Below are 20652 nucleotides of genomic sequence, written 5' to 3' on the forward strand. Positions count from 1 at the left end.
GGGGGACAAAGACTGAGGGGACAGCTGCAGCCAGCTGACTCCGTTCCGGGACAGGGAAGGTCCAGGAGGGGCTGCCTCCTCCCTTTACTTCGGAGCATCTGCTCAGGCCTCCACTCACCTTGCGCCAGCAGAGCCTGGCCCCACAGCGCGCCCAGCTGTGAGGGGACAGACAAGCTCTCTTGCCCTCCGAGGGTGCCGGTTCCTGGGCCTGAGGAGGAGGGAGATGGGATACTGGCCCGCAGCCGCCGCTTCGTGGCTCCAGATGAGGCTGCCTTCCGCGGTCAGTGCTTCTGGCCCCGTCTGGCTAGAAACGGAGCAGAGCGGAGGGGCTCCCACGCCCCCCGTAGCTTTTGCTTTGCCAGCATATTTTAGGTAAAATTAAATACATTAAAAATTGGCTTCTCTCTCAGCTCCCATGTGAAGTGCGGGGGGCTGCTGGGCAGCTGGTCCCTGTTTCCCCAGTGGAGACCTCACAGTGCCTGTGCGGACCCGGCTCCCAGCGCTCCGACCCTGTCCCGGTGCAGCTGCCCCTGCGGTCTGCTCTGCCTCAGGTTCTGCTGTTGGAGGCGGCAGGAGCATGAATGTCCCTTTGTAGCTTGAGGCACCAGGGTTAAAGGAGGAGAAAGCCCCGCCTGCTGGGGTTCAGGCACTAGTGAGGAGGCTCCTGAGGAGGGAGGGCAGATGCACCAGGCAGAGACTGGAGTTGGCTCCTGCCCACCCTGGCCTCAGGCCGCCCGTGCCTGAGAGGGACCTGGACGCACAGGCAGTGTGTTCCGTCCTTGCTGGGAGCCTCACCTGGGTAGGTCGAGTCTGTCTCCCCGCGTGCGGGCCTCACACAGGGAAAGGGCTGTCTGGGGTGGGGGAGGACAGTTTATCAGAGGAGGCGCTGAGTCTCCTCTGCTGCCCGCCCCGGAGATGCGCTCAGACAGAAAGAGTCTATTGTGGCAGGACTTGCAAGCACGTGGCCACCTGCCTTGAGCTTGGCGCGCGATGGCTGACGGAGGAAGGGCCTCTCTGCCCCAGTGCACGGCTGGGTGCGCCGGTGTAGGCCGGGCTGGGGAGGCCGAGCATGAGCCTCTGTGTGCGCAGGTCATGATGGCGCTGTCCAACCACCTGAACGCTGTGGAGTCGGAGAAGCAGAAGCTGCGCGCGCAGGTCCGCCGGCTCTGCCAGGAGAACCAGTGGCTGCGGGATGAGCTGGCCAACACGCAGCAGAAGCTGCAGAAGAGCGAGCAGTCGGTGGCCCAGCTGGAGGAGGAGAAGAAGCACCTGGAGTTCATGAACCAGCTGAAAAAATACGACGATGACATCTCCCCGTCTGTGAGTGGCTCTGTGGGGGCCGCGGCCCGGTGGCACCTGTGGGACCTGTGGGCACTTCCCTGCCCCTCTCTGAGCGCCCCCTAGCAGGCCTCGGAGCCCTAAGGCAGGTGCAGGGTGCAGGGCGCAGGCATGGGCGTGGCCTACCCAGCGGGGTGCCTGACCACCAGCCGTGGGCTCTTGCTTCAGGCCCAGTGGGACTGGAGCCCGACTCCTGGACTTGGGGCGGGAGCTCTGTGGTTCAGGAGCCACGGCCCTTGCATCCTGGAGTCCGCGCCTGCCCATGTGCCGCGGCTTCTGCCATGCTCTCGCCTGCCAGCTTGGCGTTCCTGGGGGCCTCAGTTATTCCTTTCCTCTGCCCGTCCACCCCAGTCTTGATGGTTTGCTACCCACCCCTTGCTCCTGATTCAGTCAGCTTTTGTTTAATGAACTTACTTTGGAATAATTTGAGTCACAGAGAAGTTGATCCAGAGATGTGCATTGTAGTCTGCGGTCACACGCTTGGCATCCACATAAATCTGTGCGGAAAGTCTCGCTGCTCTGCTTGGTCCTCCCCAGGGCAAAGGCAAAGGGTCTCAGGCATGAGCCCAGGTTTGCTGCCCCTGGCTGGCTCTTAGCCAGGGGCTGATCTGTCAGGCCTGCAGCTCACTGCCGAGCTTTTAGACACGCCGCTCTGTGGGTAGTCCTGCCTAAATGAGTCACCTTCTCTAAGATGCTCAATTAAATTGAAGCTTATTTCAAAGATTTCAAATACAGGGGCGACAGTACTTGTAAGCCTGCACTGTCCTGGGTTGGTTTTCCAGGAAGACAAAGACTCGGATTCCTCCAAAGAGCCCCTGGACGACCTCTTCCCCAATGAGGATGACGACCCGGGCCATGGGAGTAAGTGGGGCATGCTCAGCCTGGCAGCTGGTTGTCCCCCACCCACCACAGGCATGGGTGGGTGTCTGCCTCCCTGGCACATGCACGCGTGGTTCTCCCGTGCGCCCCAGGCCATCTAGCAATGGGCCCGCAGCTACAGTGGCCAGTTAGACCAGCCCGGGCCGGGGCCACTCCTGCCACACAGACATGGCCGGCTCCTGGTATGAAGATCAGAGTGGCCCGTGTGGGCACTGTGGGTACCCAGGGTTCCCCTGCTCGTGGGGCCTGGCCACACAGTGCTGCTTGCCGTGACCCTGCCTGCTTTGGCGTCTGGGCGGTGGGGGCGGTGGGCTGCCCGGGGGGGCGTGCTCTCAGGACTCCTCTGCCCCTCCCCACAGTCCAGCAGCAGCACAGCAGCGCGGCAGCTGCAGCCCAGCAGGGTGGCTATGAGATCCCGGCGCGCCTGCGCACCCTGCACAACCTGGTCATCCAGTACGCCTCGCAGGGCCGCTACGAGGTGGCTGTGCCCCTGTGCAAGCAGGCCCTGGAGGACCTGGAGAAGACTTCGGGCCACGACCACCCTGACGTGGCCACCATGCTGAACATCCTGGCGCTGGTGTACAGGCAAGTGCCCCCCGGCGCGCTGTGACCCTGCCGGCGCCTCTCTCCATCCTTCCCTGCCCTTTCAAATGTAACAACAAATATTCCCAGTGACCTGCATGAGCTGCTTCTCCCCTGACTCCCCTCAAGTTGCTGGTAGCCGTGTCCACAGCAGGCAGCACGCGCTGGGGCAGGCTCCCCGTGCTGCAGCGCTGCCTGTGACCCCAGTCAGCTGCTGGAAGAGCCACTGTGCCCCACTGCCTGCCGAGACCCAGGCCCTCCTGTTCAGAGCAGCTTCCAGCTCTGCTGTCGGCACCTTCCCCTGGGCCTGGGGGCGCCGTCTGTCCAGTGCCCCCCATGACCCTTGCCTGCCCCCCGGCCCTGCTTGCTGTGCCTGGGCTCTGGCACGTCCCCTCACGCAGTTCCCTGGACTCCAGGGCCATCTTGAGTCCTCCGTCAGCCTGTCTCGTAGGTCCGAGATGGAGCAGCACGGCCGTTGTTGGGACGAGGGATTTCTTTAAAGCACGTAGGAAGCGAGCACATACCCAGGTTGGCCCAGACCCTGGCTGAGTCTGTGGCAGCCCTTACGCCCCCGGCCTGTCCACGGTCCTGTGTGTGGGTCACTCTGTGCCTCTGAGGGCCAAAGGGTCTGCCACAGACTCACCCGAGTGTGCCTAGGGCTTGTGGCGCCGCCCCACTGCTGCCTCCCCTCTGCGGCTCCCGCTCAGCTGAGAAGTCTGCGTGCTGGGCATGTGAGGAGGGCACTAGGCAGCTGGCCTTACCCTGGGGCACCGGTGGGGTGCTTGCTTTCCGTAAGACCTCACACGCCTCTCTAGGAAACGGGGGCCAGTCGTGCACCCCAGGTGTCACGGTGTGCTTACTTGCACGTACTGCTGGTGAGGGCTCTCAGCGTGCAGACGCTGTCCTGCCCTGGCTCTCCCAGCAGCTCTGGGTGGGACAGTCTGCTGGCCTTGCGGTCGGCCGGGGCTGTGGGAGCTGACCCCACGCTGGCCGGCAGAGCCAGGACTCAGGTATGCTCGGCACTGTCTGATGGGGGCATGCCTCTGGGCAGCCTGGCTCCCCCGTGCGGGTAGCCCCTGCTGGGCGGGGCCACTCTGCCCCTGGGTCTGGGTGGGAGGCTGTACCCCAGAGCCGAGCAGCTCTAGCCCCGAGCCCTGCGCGTGGTCTGGCCTGCCCGCCGGGTCGTCTCCTCTGCTCGGGCTGTCTAGTAACCACCTGACTTGATTCTTTTAATAAAAAAATTAATATTTAGCTTTTTCAGTAGCTGCAACTTAACATTTATTTCTTCATTTATTTTTTTTTTTAAGATTTATTTATTTATGCATCCAAGAACTGGGGTGCAGCCAGAGCTATGGTGGGGAGAGAGGATTCACCAGAGACAGAGTGGGGACAGAACAGGCAGATCGACCAAAGTACACTGCTGAGGGGAGCAGCGGGGAGAGAGGAGAGGTCTGCTGCGCCATGTGGGTTGCTTCCTGGCCAGGGATCGAACTCATGCTGCAGAGGCTATGGATTGCCTCATAGTGCAGTGCTTAATCCCCTGTGCCAACCAGGAGGCCCAGCATTTACTTTTTTAGTTCCAGAGTTAAATTTTAAAAAGACGGCGTAGCTACGTGGAAAACACTGAACGCGTGTTTCTCGTTTAGAGACCAGAATAAATACAAAGACGCGGCCAATCTGCTGAACGATGCCTTGGCCATCCGAGAGAAGACACTGGGCAAAGACCACCCTGCGGTTTGTGTCTGCTGCTTCGTTCTTTCATGTTCTGTTCTCCCCGATCGTTTATTGACCCGACTCCTCTTACTGTTGACCTCAGCAGGAAGGGCTAGGAGCCGCCTCTGCACTAGCTGGCGCAGGTAGGGCCGTGCGGCACTGGCGGGCTGGGCTCCTGTGTCTGTCCCCACCGCCTCCAATGGAGCACAGCCTGGTTCTGATCCCAAATCAAATCGCATGTTCTTCTGTAAATTTTTTCCTAAAGAATTCATGGTCATCTTTATAAGATCGGTCAGAGCTGCGCACAGATCTGTTTCGGTTGGCTTTGTGGCTTCCAGTAAAATTAAAAAAATCAAGATCATGTTTGATTGGCCCACATGGAGTGCCCTCAGTGCAACCTCGTGACCTCTGTCCCCGTGAGGGTCAAGTGCTTTTCTGCGCTCACCCAGGGCGCTGCTGGCCCGCCTGCCGCCAGGCTGCCGTCCCCTGTGCTCGGGCCTCGCTGACCCCGCCCTCTGTGTTGGCAGGTGGCGGCAACGCTGAACAACCTCGCGGTGCTCTACGGCAAGAGAGGGAAGTACAAGGAAGCCGAGCCGCTGTGCAAGCGCGCCCTGGAGATCAGAGAGAAGGTGCGGGTGGCTGGGGGGGCCTCACGCTTCGGTTGTGACGGGCCATGACCACGAACGACAACTGGCCTACAAAGGTGGTCAGCCAGCACACCGAGCCTGTCCAGCACAGCGGTGTGGGGTGGGCGTGGGGCGGGCAGCCAGCCCCTGTGCAGCAGGAAGTGACCCTGAGCGTGGAGGGCCCCGGGGTGCAGCAGGAAACCAGGATTCTTGGAGGATGGGCGTGTCCTCATCAGCAAGGGGTACGCTGCTGCTAAGCCTGAAAGACGACATGATCGTCGTCGTCAGAGCTGTAGGTGAGCCCAGAGCCCCGGCTGGCCAGCACCAGGGCTGCTGCCGCTGACTGGGCCGGGCGCTGCGCTCCTGACACTGCATGCAGAGGGCGGCACTCGGCCCTCCCAGCCACCGCGGGGAATGTTTTCACTTGGGGTTTTGGTGACTTTTTGCCAGTGACAGAGCTGGTTAATTGCGAGTGAGGTAGAGGGGGTGGAGGTAGCAGGGGCAGGCGGGAAGGGGCTGGTGGGAAGCCCGGAGGCGGACGCTGCTCACCTGCCTCTGCGGGGGGGAGCAAGTGGGCAGGTGTGGAGTGGCCTGGGGCTGAAAGGACCAGGTGATTCGAGGTGTGTGTGGTGAGTCATTGTATGTATTCCTATGTATTCAAGCTCTTTTACTACCCTAGCCAGGGTGTGCTAAGGACTTGGGAGTCCCGGCTTGGCTAGAGTTGGTGATACACAGTTCCATCCCGGGGAGCCCTGGAACAGATAGCCCTTGGGGTGCAGGGTGCCTTGGCGTCCAGGATCCAGCTCCAGGAGAGGGTGGAGCAGGGCTTCCCCAGGCCAGGGCGCCCTGTGCCTTGGGGATGGCTTTCACAAGTGCCCGAGTCTGGCCCCTGTCCCCAGGCGCCTTCACAGCCTCTTGTCCCCGAGGGCCGGGAGGGCAGGGGTTTACAGGCGGCAGAGAGGCGGCGGGCCTGGCTGGGGACCACGTGGGGGAGGCCAGAGCAGTTCTGAGAGTGAATGACTTGTCCAGGCAGCGAGGAGGCAGTTCAGTGTGTTCATCAATCTCTCCAGGTGCGGAGATGAGGAGGAAGACATGGTTTGTGCACTCGGGGCTTGCGTTTGAGTGGAGAGCTGGGCAGTAAGAGACTCAGTGGGTAAAGAAGAGTTTTGGGTAGTGTTTCTTGCAAAGAAGCAAGCAGGTGATGTGCTTGTGTTAGCTGCGTGGGGATGGGCTGAGGGTGCCCTAAGATGGGCGGTGGGGCATCCCCCGAAGGCCGTCGGGGGAGCAGAGGTGTTGAAGAAGAGCCAGCAAGCTCAGTGTCCGGATGGAAGGGCGACGGCAGTGACCCTGTCTGGATGCTCAGGCCGCCGTGGACAGCTGGGGTTCCCCTGAAGGCCATGGCCTCGGATCGCGTGTGGGAGGCGCTCAGCCCTCCGGTCAGCACGGGCTGTGTTTCGGTTTGGGCTCTCCAGATTTGGGGGCTAAACGAGCAGCCTTTATCAACCCAGGCTCCTCACCTTCGCCTTGTGTGGCCGCGTCCCAGCTGGGGGCCGTGTGTGCGTTGGCCGGGCTCGGGTAGGACACAGGCCGGTGCTGTCCGTTGTGTGGCTGAGCAGCTGCTTGGCCCAGGGCTGGCCCAGGAGCCAGCCTGCAGACCGCGAGGCCCAGCCCCAGCCCCTCACGGCTCCCTCGTGCGCAGGTCTTGGGGAAGGACCACCCTGATGTCGCCAAGCAGCTGAACAACCTGGCCTTGCTGTGCCAGAACCAGGGCAAGTACGACGAGGTGGAGTACTACTACCAGCGGGCCCTGGACATCTACCAGACCCGGCTGGGCCCCGACGACCCCAACGTGGCCAAGACCAAGAACAACCTGGTAGGTGACGCGAGGCTCGGCTGTCTCTGCTGTGGCCAGACGTGACTGTGCGGGGCGCGCGTCCTGTCGGGACACTGACGCGGCACCTCTCTTCGAAGGCTTCCTGCTACCTGAAGCAAGGGAAGTTCAAGCAAGCAGAGACCCTGTACAAGGAGATCCTCACGCGCGCACACGAAAGGGAGTTCGGTTCTGTCGACGGTAAGACACGCTCCGCGCCGAAAGTGGCTCTGCCCGGCGAGCCCGGGGGCGGCCTGTTGGCACAGAGCCTTCCAGGCGGTTTGGGCTGAGGTTTGGGATCGATTGTCCCGACAGCGTTCAGAGGGCGAGGCATAGGCCCGCCCGCCACCTGCTCATACCCGGGCCCTTGCCCCCACACGCCACGCCACGCCACACCACGCCACGCCATGCCCCAGCGAGTCCTGTGGGCCTCGTGGCCCCTCCGTGGCTCTGCCACCTGCCCTCCATGCTGCCTTCCCGGAGCCTGCGCCCACCCCATGCCTGCCAGACAGCTCAGCTGCCATCAGTAGCCCATCGCCTTTGTTTCCTTAACACGGCAAGGGGCTGGCCGCCGGGCATCCTCCGAGCAGGGCTGCCATCTACGCTTGGGTGGCCCACTCTGGGGCGTCCAGTTGCAGGAGCTGCCCAGCCCCGCTGACCATAGAGGCTTGTCCGGCCTGGTGGCCCCGGGGCCATCTCCCCCAGGCTTCTTTCCTTAATTCTACTTGGGGAGGCTGGTTTCCCTTGACCTACTGGCTGCTGTCTGCTGTGGTGGTGACATGGCGTCCAGTCGGCTGTGTTCTCCTGGACGCGGCTTCCTGTTCTCGGGTTACCACACACATTAGGATGCAGGCCGTCTTGTGTGCAGCTGAGACCCCTGTCCTGTGGCACCCCGCAGTGCCCGGCTGGAGTTCTGCTTCCCGGGTGAGCGGTCTGCAGAGCCTGCCCGCGGCGACGGGTGGGCGAGTTCAGCTCCGCACCACCTCTTTTTTTAAAAGTGTTTATGCATTTAAGAGGTGGGGTGCAGGCCAGAGGGGCCAGGGGGGATTCACCAGAGACAGGGTGGGGAGCAGAGCAGGCAGATCCACTGACATCCGCTGCTGAGGGGAGCAGTGGGGAGTCAGGAGAGGCCTGCTGCACCCTATGGGTCACTCCCTGGCCGTGTCGCACTCAGGCTGCAGGGGCTGTGGAGAGCCTCACGGTACTGAGACTGACTCTGCGCCCCCAGGGAGGTCCTCTGCTCTTCCTCCTCGCACCTGGGTTTGAACCACTCACTCCTCGGCAGTGTGGCCAGTGGTCAGTGTAGCCACATGCTGGCCTTCAGGGAAGGGGGCCTGCCTTAACTTCCACAGTGGTCCTGGGCAGCGGGTCAGGACCCCACTGAGGAGTGAGGACGCCACAGACTTGCCGAGCTTGGCTTGGAGGCTTGAGACGCCAGTGTCTCCCAGCAGCCTCCTGCAGGGGAGCCCTGAAGGTGACCTGCTGACCGAGGGGGGGAGCTCACCTGCCATCCTCACCCGGACGCAGCTTCCAGCGTCTCCCTCCTTTGTGCTCGCTGGTTTCCTCCTTGAAACCACACTTCCCTTTGTGTCTCCGGCCACCCGCCACTCTGCACGGTCGTGTCTGCCCCACACCCGCTGCACTTCCTGAGATTGTAATGTCAGGCTGCGCGGATTGCAGACACCCCGAGTGTGGGGCGAGCAGCCCCAGCATCCGTCAGGGCTTCTGGTTGTGCCCTGACCCCCCATCTTCTGTTCACCCCTTTGCCCCCAGCCCTGCACAGCCGAGTCCTCTGGAGGCCCGAGGCGGGGCCTGGCTGCAGGGCTTCCTGCTCTGCTGCCAACTCCCTCTTTCGCGAGGTGGGAAGTGACGCCTGAGGAGGATCCCAGGGAAGATGAGTTTGCAGCCCCAGGATGGAACCGCTTCGCACGCGTCCGTTAACTGCGCCTTGTGATTCTCTCCTAGATGAGAACAAGCCCATCTGGATGCACGCCGAGGAGCGAGAGGAGTGCAAAGTGAGGACAGACCCCCCCGAGGGCCTTCCCAGGCACACGTGTGCCAGCAGGCCCTCACTGCGGGGTCGCTCTCTCCTCAGGGCAAGCAGAAGGACGGGGCATCTTTTGGAGAATATGGCGGCTGGTACAAGGCCTGCAAGGTCGACAGGTCTGTTCCTGAAGAGGGGCCGGGAGCCTGCGGGGCAGCTTGTAGGTGCTGAGTGCAGCAACTCCTTCAGGCGGTTGCAGGGTCCCTGTTCCCCGAGACTCTGGACCTCCAAGCTTTGTAAGGGAGAGGCCTCCACATCACGGCCGGCAGGGTGTACTGGAGCTGACCGGCTCTCTAGGCTGCCTGGGGGGTTTCGGGGGCCGCTGGGGACAGGCGCGAGCCTGCTCGTTGTGGGGGCTGGTGTGGGCCCAGCTGGCCCTGTGCACCCCATCAGCAGCCGCCTGGAATGCTCCTTTGCTGTCTTCTCCCCATCTTAACTCTTGCTCAGCCCTTAAGGCTCAGATCATGGTCTCTGAGGAAAGCGCTGAACCCTTAGTTTGGAATAAACACCCTCTGGCTTCTCCCACCCTTGCCACAGATGACACAGTGGGGCTGTTTCTCCCACTCCCGTCGCCCCCCAAAGGGACGGACGCAGCTGCTGAGTTTCTGTCTGCAGGAGCCTGTCCCAGGGCGGGATCAGCCCCCCTTGGGGACTCGTGCTGGCCCTGCTGGGTGTGGTGCTGGCCTGGGGAGTGGCTGTCGGGGCCCTGTGCAGTAATCTGCCTTAGCCTGGGGGCTCAGCCTGCACCGAGGGGAGACAGAGGATGTGAAGGGCTGTGCCCGACCCCACCCCTCATGACTGATGGTGAGCCTGGCCTCAGGGTGCCCTGCCCATGGGCGGCCACAGCCGGGGGCGCAGGGGTATGGCCGTACCTGTGAGGCAGTGTCAGCGGGAGGTCTGGGTCCACCCTGACCGCCCCTTGAAGCTCTGGTTTTGGGGGGGCACTTCTACTTCTGAGGAGACTTTCAGGGTTTTGCAGTTAGAACTTCAAGGTATTTTCAACCAGGCTGAGGCGTATGAGTTCTTTGGACCCCGCGTTGTCGACCTGGCTGCCGAGGCTGTCCTGGTAATGGCTCTGCATGTCCTGTGCTTGTTAACAGCCCAACTGTCACGACGACTCTCAAAAATCTCGGGGCACTTTACAGACGTCAAGGCAAATTTGAAGCCGCGGAGACGTTGGAGGAAGCGGCTATGAGGTCACGGAAGCAGGTCAGTTGGGCCAAGTCGCCCACCTGCGTCTCTGGGCCGGGCTCCTTCTCGCCCTGCCGAGAGCTCAGCGTGGAGCCTGAGGGTCTTCGCTCTCCTGCTCGGACAATAGGGGTCACATGGTCTGAGCTCCAGTGCGGTGCCGCGGCGTACAGGCTCGGTGGAGCCGCCACGTCAGAGCTGCACCTGCTGTGCGGGCAGGTGCGCCTGGGCCGGGTCGTGCCAGAGGGGCAGGCACCTGCACGGGCCTTGGGAGAAGCCTCATGGTGACTGCGCGCTTGAGTCTGGCTGCCGCGAGAGACGGCCCTCAGCGCCGCTGCCGTGGGAGTGGGGTGTGGTTTTCTTGTACCAAAGCCCGCCCGGTGTGCCCACCGGAGCCGCGCCCACCCAGAGCCCGAGTGCTGGCTCTCGGCGCTGGCGGGGCTCAAGTGCTGGATGGCCGCGGAGCGCTGGTGTACCAGTGGCATCTGGGGTCCGAGGCCTCTGTCGCTGCCCTGCCCCACCCCTGCGTGGGGCTCCGTGGGCAGATGCCTGGGGCTGCGTCCTGGGCTCCGGCACGGTGCAGCTGGCTTGGGGATGGGTGCTGTCCCCGGACCTGTCCTCTGAGCCCAGCGAGCCTTCTTGGCGGGGCATGAGCCGCATGTCAGCTGCGCGGCCATCAGCAGAAGTTCCAAGCAGCAGCCCAGAGACGTAGACAGCGTGGCCTGGACAGCGCAGGTGGGGAGGTGGTGCCCCAGGGGCAGGTGCCTCCTGGGGCTCCCTGCGCCTGCTCTACATGTGGTCGACGGGGTCCCATCAGCCAGGACCCGTGGCAGTCACCGCAGGGGCCCTGCCCCCAGCAGTGTGGCCCAGGCGTTGGCTGTCACTGGTGAGGGGCAGGCAGTGGTCACAGGGCCTGGGGGCCCGTGAGACCACCCAGCGGCCGGGTGTCTGGGTGTGCGCAGGAGGTGGCTGGAAGGTCTCTCTTCAGCCTCAGGCCAGGCAGCTCAGGGTGTCTTCCATCCGGGACTTGTGTGCCTGTGGGCGCTGCTTGAGGGTCGTGGGCCTGCGGCCAGCCCTCACAGAGGCCACCTGATTGAACGTGCGCCTTGGAGCTTTTCTCTCCAACCAGTCTGACAGGAGGAAGGCGTTGACAAGACTGGCAGAGCCCTTGTCGTGGCCCCGACCAGGCCTCACGCGCCCTCGCGGCGTCCTTCCTGCTGGGGTGTCCAGAGGCGGTGCCCTGCGGGCCTGGCGGTGCAGGGTCGCGCGGTTCTGGCAGGGGCTGGCTCTGGAGCTGAGACCTGCCACCCGGGCTGCCTGGGACAAGCGCTGTCCCGGTGATGGCATGTTCCTCACAGGGGCGGGCGTGGGGTGGGGGGATGGGCTGGGGCTGCTCGAGTGAGAGGCCCGTGGTGCAGTGCTGGCTGGGGCTGCCCCAGGAGGACACGGTGGCAGCAGGTGCTGCGGGCAGAGTCCCTCGGCCGTGGGCTGGGTGCCTGGATGGCCCGGCCCGGCAGAACAGCCCACGCCGCCCAGCGTGCCCTGGCTCCAGAGGTGCGTTTGTGAAGGAGACATCAGAAAGCCTGCACCGAGATTGGGGGGCCCAGAGGGCTTAGTGGGGCTTGTTTTGGAGGCACAAACACCAGGAACCATGTGTTAAATGTGGGGCTGGCTCCCAGCACCTCGCCCTGGAGTTGCAACATGTAGAGAAGGTGAGTGGCCCTCACCCCAGCGGGCCCCACTGGCTTGTGTCAGGAGCCCATCCGCACACGCTGCCTCTTCACACCTGTCCGCCGCCTCCATCGGGCGGCTCCAGGGCAGCAGCCCCAGCGCGGCCTTTGCAGCAGCGGGCGGGCCTCTGCGCGCCGCCCCCCCCCCCCCCCCCCCCCCGTCAGCTTCACGCTCACAAGCCGGGCGTGTCCCGGTGCCCTGTCCCGCCCCTCCTGTGGCCGAGAGTGTGGACTTTGCATCTCAGCCCCCGTGACAGCCTGAGGCTTACGGACCGGCCCTCCCCCCGCTCACAGGGTCTCGACAACGTGCACAAGCAGAGGGTGGCCGAGGTGCTGGGTGACCCCGAGAGCGTGGAGAAGGGCCGGAGCCGGGAGAGCCTCCACGCCGATGTGGTCAAGTACGAGAGCGGCCCTGACGGAGGCGAGGAAGTGAGTATGAGCGTAGAGTGGAACGGGGTAAGTACGGCGCCCGTGCAGGCGCCCGTCTGCGCCCCCGCCCCCCGCCCCTGCGCTGGCCACCCCGTCCCCAGTTCAGGGCCCCTGGCAGCCTCGGATGAGGTCACCTTGCTGCTGCACCCAAAACCGTTGCTTGTGCTCACTGATGCGACCGGTGTCTTTCTGTCCGGAGCCCATAGAAGCTGGCTTCTCATCTCCCACAAGCCGGAGGCGGGCACTGCTGTCCCATTGTGGCCGCAGCTGGCCTCTCGCGTGTGCTGGGCAGGGCAGGGCCCTAACTTGTGCTCGTCCGCGCCACTGCTTCGCTAACCCAAGCACTGGCGTCCGGCCAGGCGCTGTGGGCCTGCGAGGCCCATGCATGTGCCTCAGAGGGAAGCACGGCTGGGTGGGACTTGCCGTCAGGAAGGAGCGGGTGGGGGCACGGGCCACTTCCTTCCTCCAGGGCCTCCCGGGCCGGGCACCTGCTGGCCGCCAGCTGGCTCTGATCTGTCCCCTGCTTTGCCCCTGGACACTCTTTCTCCTGGCATCCGCCCCCCGGGACGCTGGCTCCTGAGTTTTCAGCCCAGCGTGCGGCTCTGTGATGCAGCCGGCCCGGCCTCCTCTGGCAAGCCACGTGTCCAGCTCGTCTCAGTTTGTTCAGAGGCACGGCGTGGTCATTGTGAGCGGGCAGGTGTCTGCCGAATCGCAGGGAGCTCTGGGCATCGCGGGACTACCCTTTTGAACCTGCTCTTTGGGCCTTCAGAGTGCTGAAGCCCCTGAGGGGCTGCGTGGCCGAGGCGTCCGCTCCCTTGCTTGGGTCTTGCGGTGCCAAGAACGAAGTCCGCACCTGCTCTGACCGGGCGGCCCCTGTGGCCCAGACGCTGTGCCCACAGCCCCTCCTTGTGTCCCTACGAGACCTGCCTGCTGTGTGCCCGGTCCAGCACCATAGGGCCAGTCTTGACTCTTGTGAGTGGAGCCTGGGCCTCTGCCTCTTGGGAGATGGCATGTGAGGGCAGCCTCTGCTGTTCTCAGGCATGGAGTAGGCGGCACCGAGGGGCCTGCTGCCCCTTCATGCGAGTCCCCCCTTTGTAGGGTGGCTGTTCCCACTGGCTTTGGCCCCTGCACTTGGTGCTGTCAGCAGCTCCGGGCTTTGCGTCCTTGACAGAGTCTACTGCGGGGTGCAGCGATGGGCTGTACACTCCCCAGCCCCGCCCTGGCTGTGGGGTCTGGACCTCAGGGCCCTGCACAATGACCTCTGCCCCCACCGAGTGCCTCTCTCCAGGGCCCGCAGAGGCGGGAAGAGGCGAGCCTTGCTTAAGGCTCACCCCGAGGGCCGAGAGCACCTTGGCCCCCACAGGACCCTCGAGGGTCTGAGGCGGTACCGCCTTTGAGGGCCTGGGCATCCCCAAGCACACCGTGGGGGGGCACAGGCAGCACTCAAGAGCCAGGCGCCTGTGCTCAGCGTCCGCCCACTCAGGCCCTCTGTCCCGGCCCAGGAGGAGCTCCTGAGGCCCTGTTGGCTGGAGCCGGACGCGGGAGCCTGGCCCGTGCCGCTGCCGGTGCACGAGGGCTCCTCAGGCGAGGCGGCAGCGTGGACGAGAGGCCAAGTGGGAACCGAGGGTGCAGCAGCCGGGTAGGAGCAGGCCCTGTTCCCTGGCTTCTGGCCCAGAGCGTGGATTTTACTGAGAATGCGGCGTCCTCAGGGCTTCTCAGTACGCGTGTGAGGCGGAGACATCTCGACCTCGCTCTGGGCGTCTGTGCTAGGTCTCATCGCGGGTTTTTATTTTATTTATTTATTTTTAAAGATTTATTTATTTATATGAGCACTGGGTACAGAGCGGGGAGCAGAGCAGGCAGAAGGACAGAAGGACACTGCTGAGGGGAGCAGCGGGCGGTGGGAGAGGTCTGCGCGCCATGCGGGACCCTTCCTGGGGGCCGGGATGGAATCGGCGCCGCAGAGGCCGCGGGCAGCTTCACAGCCCGGCGCTCAACCGCTGTGCCACCGGGGAAGGCCCCCCCCCCTATAGTTTTTTTAAGTTTCTTTTTTTACCAGGGCAGTGACTTGGCCGTGGTGGACAGATGGATGCGCTGGATTGGAAGGACAGTAGATTTTAATGTTTCAGAAGAGGACTTGTGTGTGTTCCTTAAAACGTCCGAGAAAGTGGGGAGCAGCGGCCTTGGGAGCCGCGGGTGTGGCTGTGGGCGACGGTGGCCGGAGGCGGCAAGGCCCCCACGCGCTGGCTCTTCGCAGCGGTCAGAGCGCGCCTGGTCAGAGGGAGCCAACCGCCCGGCTCCTGCCCCTGCGGACGCCGGACCCGGGCCAGTGCGGGCTGAGCCGGGGCTGGGTGACGTGCAGGAAGCCGTGGTGCGTGCGGGGGCGCAGCTGCGACCTTCTCGCCCATGCAGGGCCCGGGGGCGACTCCTCGGAGGGAAGGGGGCTGCGGGCAGGCCTGAGCCGCTCTTTCTGGGTGTCCTGCTGAAGCGCAGCACGCCGTGGGGGGCGCCTTCCGGACAGAGATGTGGACCCTTAGCGAGATGTGGTCAGCGGGAGGTGCCCCAGGGCGGCGCCTCCCGCTCCCGCTGCCTCCTTTTCTCCGATGGGACCCTCAGAAGTAGCCCTGCCCGCAGCTCCCCATTCCGCTCTCTGCGCCCCCAGGGGGCTGTTTTAAAAGTTCTTCTACACTGACCCCTCGCTCAGGGTTTCTGGGATGGGGCCTCCAGACGCTGAGTGATTTTTATTCTAAAAAACGCTGTTAGGAAGACCGCGTCCTCGAGAGAGACAGACAGACAGACAGCAGAAAGCACCGCTCCGTCCCGCGCGAGCCGAGGTCATCTGTGACCTCTGCGCACCCTCCGGCCCCGCCGGGTGCTGGGGTCCAGCGTGTCGCTGGCCTCGGCCAGGGCCGGCTGGGGTCTGTGCCGCGGCGGCCGTCCCGCATGGGGAGCGCGGAGGATGGCGCTTGCAGGGCGGGGCCGCGGGCGGAAGGCAGCCGCGAGAGGCGGGCTTGCTCCCCCGGCTGGCCCAGGAGCCTCGCGCTGGGGAGCAGCCCCAGGTGGGGCAGAGCAGGGGTCGCGCTTCCGTGGCATCCTGTCGCCGTGTAACGTCCTCTTCCCGAGCACAGCACGAACTTGTGTTTTCTTGTCCTTCCAACATCCCCGGGGGGGTCGGTAACAAGTTTTATTTTTCCATTTTAAAGATGAGAAAAATGAAGCTCGGGCTGGTTAAATGACTTGCTCGTCGTCCCTCGGTGAGTCGGGCGGGCGCCGGCGGGCAGCGCCATGGACGCGCTGCCGCGGAGGCCGGAGCCGCGTCCCCTCTGCGGGTGGCGCGTGCTGGCCCGAGCCGCCGTGCGGTCGGTGGTCGCTGAGTTCTGAAGCGCCCGAAGTTGGTGTGTGACGGGAAGGTTCTGCCGGGCTCAGGGGGCGTGGCGGTCGGCGCCGTGGAGGCTCTGAGAGGCTAACGCTGCCCAGCTGCTTCTCCGGGCCACTGTGGCGCCTGGGCCAGCGCTGACCATGCTGTGGGGGGAACACGCGGCCCCAGAGGCACCTGTAGTCCCCGCGGAGGGCGCCCTGTCTGTCCTGGCGAGCGCTCGAGGCCGCGCGTCTCACCGGCTCTCTCCTTTCTGTCTGACAGGCCTAGCTCCGCGCGGCCCTCTCTCCTGCATGAGGCGGCTCCTCCTCCGGCCTTTCCTCTCTCTTCAGTGCTGCCTGCCGTCTTAGCAACCCCTAGGATCCTGTCAGCTCCAGCTCTGTGACTGGCCGCTCCTCTCGGTGCTGCTGTTCTTTCTGGGCTCCTGGCCTCTGGCGCGTGTCGCTCTGTGGATGTGCGCTGGTAGCCGCGCGCCGTGTCCCCCGCGCTCGGGCTGGGGCGGACGCTGCACGCTGACCGGCGGCCGGGTGTCCCCATGGTGTCTGTGGCGCACGGCGGCGGCGGTGTGGCCTGACCGGGGCTGCGAGGGGCCTGCCGCGTGCCCAGAGCCCGCCGCCCGCCAGGCGCCCGCTCCCCCCTGGGTCCACCCCGTAGCATCTGCCGTGTAGTCTGTGAAGCGGCGGCGACTCTGCTTCTCTCTACTAACCCTCTCGTGCTCGGTGACTGTGTACTCGTGTCTTTCTAACTCCTAATAAACTCACCCGCTGACCGTGTCTCGGTGTCTGTCTGCTTCCTGGCCCTGCCGAGGCCGCGCCGTGCAGCTTCTGGGGAGTGGCCTGCTGGCCGCGCCTGTTCTCACGCAGCGCCCGCGCCGCTGGCCAGGGCCGGCCCCGGTGCGGCGTCTGAGGCTGTGGCTTCCGTCTGGCGGGAGCATCTGGCTTGGCTCTCTGGCCCCTTTGTGCTCAGCGTTTAACAAAACTGCCCTGGAGACGTCCTGGGGCGACAGTGCCGGGCTGTGGGGCTGAGGCGGGGCCCTCGCGGGCTCCGGGCAGCCACGCCTGCTTCCCTGGGGATCACTGCCGCTGTCCTCAGACGTCCTTGCGTCCGGAGGTTTTCGTGGGCAGTGGGTTTCCTTGACTGGAGTTTCTGATGGGCAGATGCGTGCGCGGAGCGTGCTTACACGCACAGTGGGCCGGCTTTCCCCAGGGCTAGCTCCCCCCGGTCACGGCCGGCGGCCACCCCGATGTCCATTCCGGCTCCCGCGCGGCCTCGCCCCTTGGGGTTTGGGAGGGACAACCGTTGGCGGCTTCACATTTGTCCACGTTTCTTTCAGGAAGGCACGGGATCTTTAAGGCGCAGTGGCTCCTTTAGCAAGCTCCGGGCCTCAATTAGACGGAGCAGTGAGAAGCTGGTTAGGAAGCTGAAGGGAGGAAGTTCCCGGGAGAGTGACCCCAAGAACCCCGGGTAATTATCCCCGAGCCCCGCCCCCACCGGCGGCTAACGGCCATTTTTCCTCCAAGCACAGCGTCTCTCAGTGGAACCGGCTCCAGAGAACCACCGGCCAGTTCCGGATCTTGGCAACGGCGAGTTCAGTAGTTCCAGCCTGATCCCCGCCCTCCGAGGCCCAGAAGTCATTGCGGGGGCCCCTGCTCGGAGGCGGAGTGGGGTTTACGGGACTCGCGTTCAGAGTGCGAGCAGGCCCGGCCACTGGCTGCGGGGGGCTGCCTGTTCCTCTGGCCTCTCCCCGGGCACCCTCAGGACTCGGGTCAGGCGCTCGCAGCCCGGTGCTAAGCCCGACGGGTGGTCGGCGGAAGCTCAGGCTGACAAGGCTGACGAGGCGTTTTTTAGGAGGCCGGGAAACCTCAGGCGCTGCGTGTGCCTGGGAGGCTGCCGGCGGGCCCAGGCCGGGGGAGCAGAGAGGCTGCGAGGGCCTGCCCTGTGCCTGGTCCCCCGAGGCGGTTCACGTTGGCGTGAGGGGGCTGGAGGCCTGTCTGGGTCCTCCTCGCGGGGCTGGGCGTCAGCTGTCCTCAGCGCTCAGTGGCGTCGCTTTTTCAGGCCGATTGTTCGGCGCGCTTCTCAGCGTGCACCCCGTGAAGTCCTGCCGTCTCAGGACGGCCCGTGTTCCCACAGGGCCGCTGTGGGCCTTGTCCGCGCCTGTCAGCTGCGCCCCGCCCCGTGGCTGTGAAGCGGAGGAGGGGCGCCTCCTTGCGGCTGTTCCGTGCAGGGTCTGGGCTGTCTTGCTCTGGGGGCCCCTAGTGCCCCCGACGCACAGGGGCTTCTGTGGGACGGTGGGCTCTGCAGTGCGTTTGGAGTCAGCGCGTGTCCTTATGACGCTGGCCGCTCTCCGGGGAGAGCGGCAGGTGACTCTGAGGTGGTGAGAGGCCGCACCTCCGGTGACGGGCTCTGATGGACGGCACCCGGCGGCGGGGGGCTCGGCCAGCGTGGTCGAGCGGGGCTCAGCGCTCACCAGCCTGCCCTGCTGCCGCCTGAGTCTCACTGGGGCTGCGTGAGCGCCACCGTGGGCCAGAAGGTCACGGTGCAGGCAGCGTTGGGCCAGCGGCCGGGCGTGGGGGACCCAGCGCCGGCTGACACTTTGCCGTGCGCCCCGATGCGCTGTCCGGTGGACTGAAGACAGGCCGGGGTCTCGCCCCGGGCGCGCGGGCGCTGTCTGCAGGCGACAGTGACTTCTGCTGGGAGATGAGGTTCTTGGCGGCGCCAGCAGCTCCCGTGGGTGCGCAGAACACAGGCGGCCGCTCAGCGCTTCCAGCGAGTTCTGGGCGGAGTCGGTGCCGGGGTGGCTGCAGCGGAGCCGGGCTGCGCTGGCGGCTCTCGTGGCCTGACTGGGCGCTGCTGCCGGTGTTCGGAAGAGGGTCGGGGAGGCGGTGTCTGTCTCACGGGGGAACGCGGCTCGAGGACAAGCTGTGTAGCTGCCTTGGAAGAAGGCCGCTGGCGACCGGGTCACGGTGACGGCACCAGGCTGCCGGGACACGGCTCCCTGGCGGCCTCTGTCCTCGAGCAGCTCCAGGTCGGGAGCCGCCCATCAGAGCAGCCGCCACCGGCACGCAGTGGGCGTCTTCAGCCCCCTGGGTCCCACGGCGAGTCCCGCTTGGCAGCGGGTGGGCGCAGGTCTTTGCTTCTGGCAGGGACGTCGTGTCTGCGTTGGCCGGGCGGGGTGCCCTGGGCTGGCGGCCGGGCCCGGGCCTCCCCCTGCGGGCCGAGCCCAGCGTGGCGTGGACGTGGCGCCCACAGAGCAGCCTCCTCGCGGCCCCGCGTGGCCTCGGCGCCAGGGCGGCCCGGGCGGGGTCCGGCCGGAGGTGATGTGCAGGATGGGCCATCCTTGGGCGGTGTCAGGCCGGAGGAGAAACGCTCGCGAGCCGCGTGTTCTCAGAAACGGCAAGTCGCGCAATGTTCTGAGTTTTGCTTTCTAAGCAGGAAGCTTTGTAGCTTTATCATTGAACGGCAGCTCTTTGTTCTCCCCCTTCTAACAGAACTGTGGGGGACCCAGCGTGCAGGGTGCCCGCTAGCACAGCGCGTCTCCCGCGCGGGGGGGCCTGTGACCTCCGGGGCGCAGCCTCGGGGCGCCCGTGAACCCGGCTCGGGAGGAGCCCCGTGCGGGGCCGCTTCCCCCAGAAAGCTGGCGCGGCCGGGCAGACTCAGGCCCCACCTGGGGCTGGGGGGGCTGGGCTCGGGGCTGCGCGTCTCCCCCGGACCCTGTGCTGACCCTTTGTCCTTGCATGTCCCGCCCGGCGGCAGCATGAAGCGAGCCTGCTCCCTGAATGTCCTTAACGTGGCCGGCGAGGGCGCGGAGGACCGTCTCCAAGTAAGGAGCCCCCCGCGGCCCGCCCCTCCCCCGCCTCCTCCCCGGCGCCCGGGTCCTCGGGGTTGCGCACCCCCGGCGCGTGGCCGTCCCCACACTGGCGTCAGCAGCTTCCTCGGGCCCAGCTGCGGCCCGCGAGGCGGTCTGAGCGGAGGTGGGGTGCTCGGCCCCCGGGCCCCTCCCCCGCCCCGTGGCCCTGTCAGGGTTCCGAGCTCTCGGGGGTCACTGGTGTCACGGCCGGCGCGCTGGCCGCCCACACGCACGCCTCGGCGGTGTGGAACACGAGCAGCACGTTTCCCTCACATCTGCAGCGGCCTCCTGGTCCCATCAGCAACGGCCCCTGCGGCTTGTTTCTTTTCCACGCCCGTGTCGGCCCAGGTCTGGGAGTTCGTGTGACCGGGCGCCCGGGGCCCAGGGACACCCTCCCCGCTGCGAGGAGCCCAGCGGGGGCAGGACGCTGGTGGGTGCTTCTGCGCCCCTGGAGACCGCGAGGACCTTGTTCCAGAAAGGCCCCCGTGGGCGCCCGCCCCGCCCGAGCCGCCGCCGCCTGCGGTGCTGGTGACGCGTGGTTTTCCCCTTTGTTTTTCACGCAGGAACGAAATAATTGTCTAGCAGACGCGCGAGTGCTGAGCACCAGCCACGCCGACCTGGCCCACGCGGCCGGCGCTAGCTAGACCCGGCGGAGGGAGCCGCCCGCCCGCCCCCACCCCTCGCCCGGCCCAGTGCCCTCCCACCCTGCCTGGCCCTGCCTGGCCCTGCCGCGGCCTGCCCGCCAAGGCGGTCCCCGGAGCCCCTTCCACGGGTCCCCGGGGTGCAGGCGCGGCGAGCTCTGCTTCTCGGTGCCAGCTCCGGGCCCTGCCCCCACGCCCCAGCCCGCCCGCCATCACGCCTTCTAGTTTGAGGCCGCTGTGCTCGGGGAGGTCAGGCGGCAAACACCTTCCGGCAGCCGGGCTGGGCGGTCCCGAGGCCTGCCAGGCCCTCCCCGGCCCCACAGCTGCTGTCCCTGCCGTGCCTGGGGGCCGTGGGGCGGGATCCAGGCGGGCCTGCCCTGGGCAAGGTC

General features: G+C 65.6%; 1 protein-coding gene across 10 annotated transcripts in view; it reads left to right on the plus strand.

The window, feature by feature from the left end:
* The window catches only part of KLC1 (kinesin light chain 1), a 35897-nt gene that overhangs the window by 12727 nt on the left and 2518 nt on the right, over positions 1-20652 (plus strand). The window contains exons 3-16 of one of the 10 annotated variants that reach the window (XM_037504075.2): positions 1090-1320; positions 2121-2199; positions 2577-2802; positions 4446-4533; positions 5040-5141; positions 6838-7011; positions 7110-7209; positions 8974-9023; positions 9104-9171; positions 10153-10261; positions 12265-12426; positions 17109-17239; positions 19529-19595; positions 20186-20293. In XM_037504075.2, coding sequence (XP_037359972.1) covers positions 1090-1320; positions 2121-2199; positions 2577-2802; positions 4446-4533; positions 5040-5141; positions 6838-7011; positions 7110-7209; positions 8974-9023; positions 9104-9171; positions 10153-10261; positions 12265-12426; positions 17109-17239; positions 19529-19595; positions 20186-20266 — 1668 coding nt within the window. In that variant the 3' untranslated portion in view covers positions 20267-20293. Of the gene's footprint in view, positions 1-1089; positions 1321-2120; positions 2200-2576; positions 2803-4445; positions 4534-5039; positions 5142-6837; positions 7012-7109; positions 7210-8973; positions 9024-9103; positions 9172-10152; positions 10262-12264; positions 12427-15602; positions 15654-16039; positions 16285-17108; positions 17240-19528; positions 19596-20185; positions 20294-20652 lie in introns of those variants that run through there. The other 9 variants (XM_037504076.2, XM_037504077.2, XM_037504080.2 and 6 more) reach the window with 9 other exon arrangements.

Source organism: Talpa occidentalis, unplaced genomic scaffold, assembly GCF_014898055.3.
Source record: "Talpa occidentalis isolate TD23 unplaced genomic scaffold, MPIMG_talOcc4v2.1 talOcc4.11, whole genome shotgun sequence".
Classification (NCBI taxonomy): domain Eukaryota; kingdom Metazoa; phylum Chordata; class Mammalia; order Eulipotyphla; family Talpidae; genus Talpa; species Talpa occidentalis.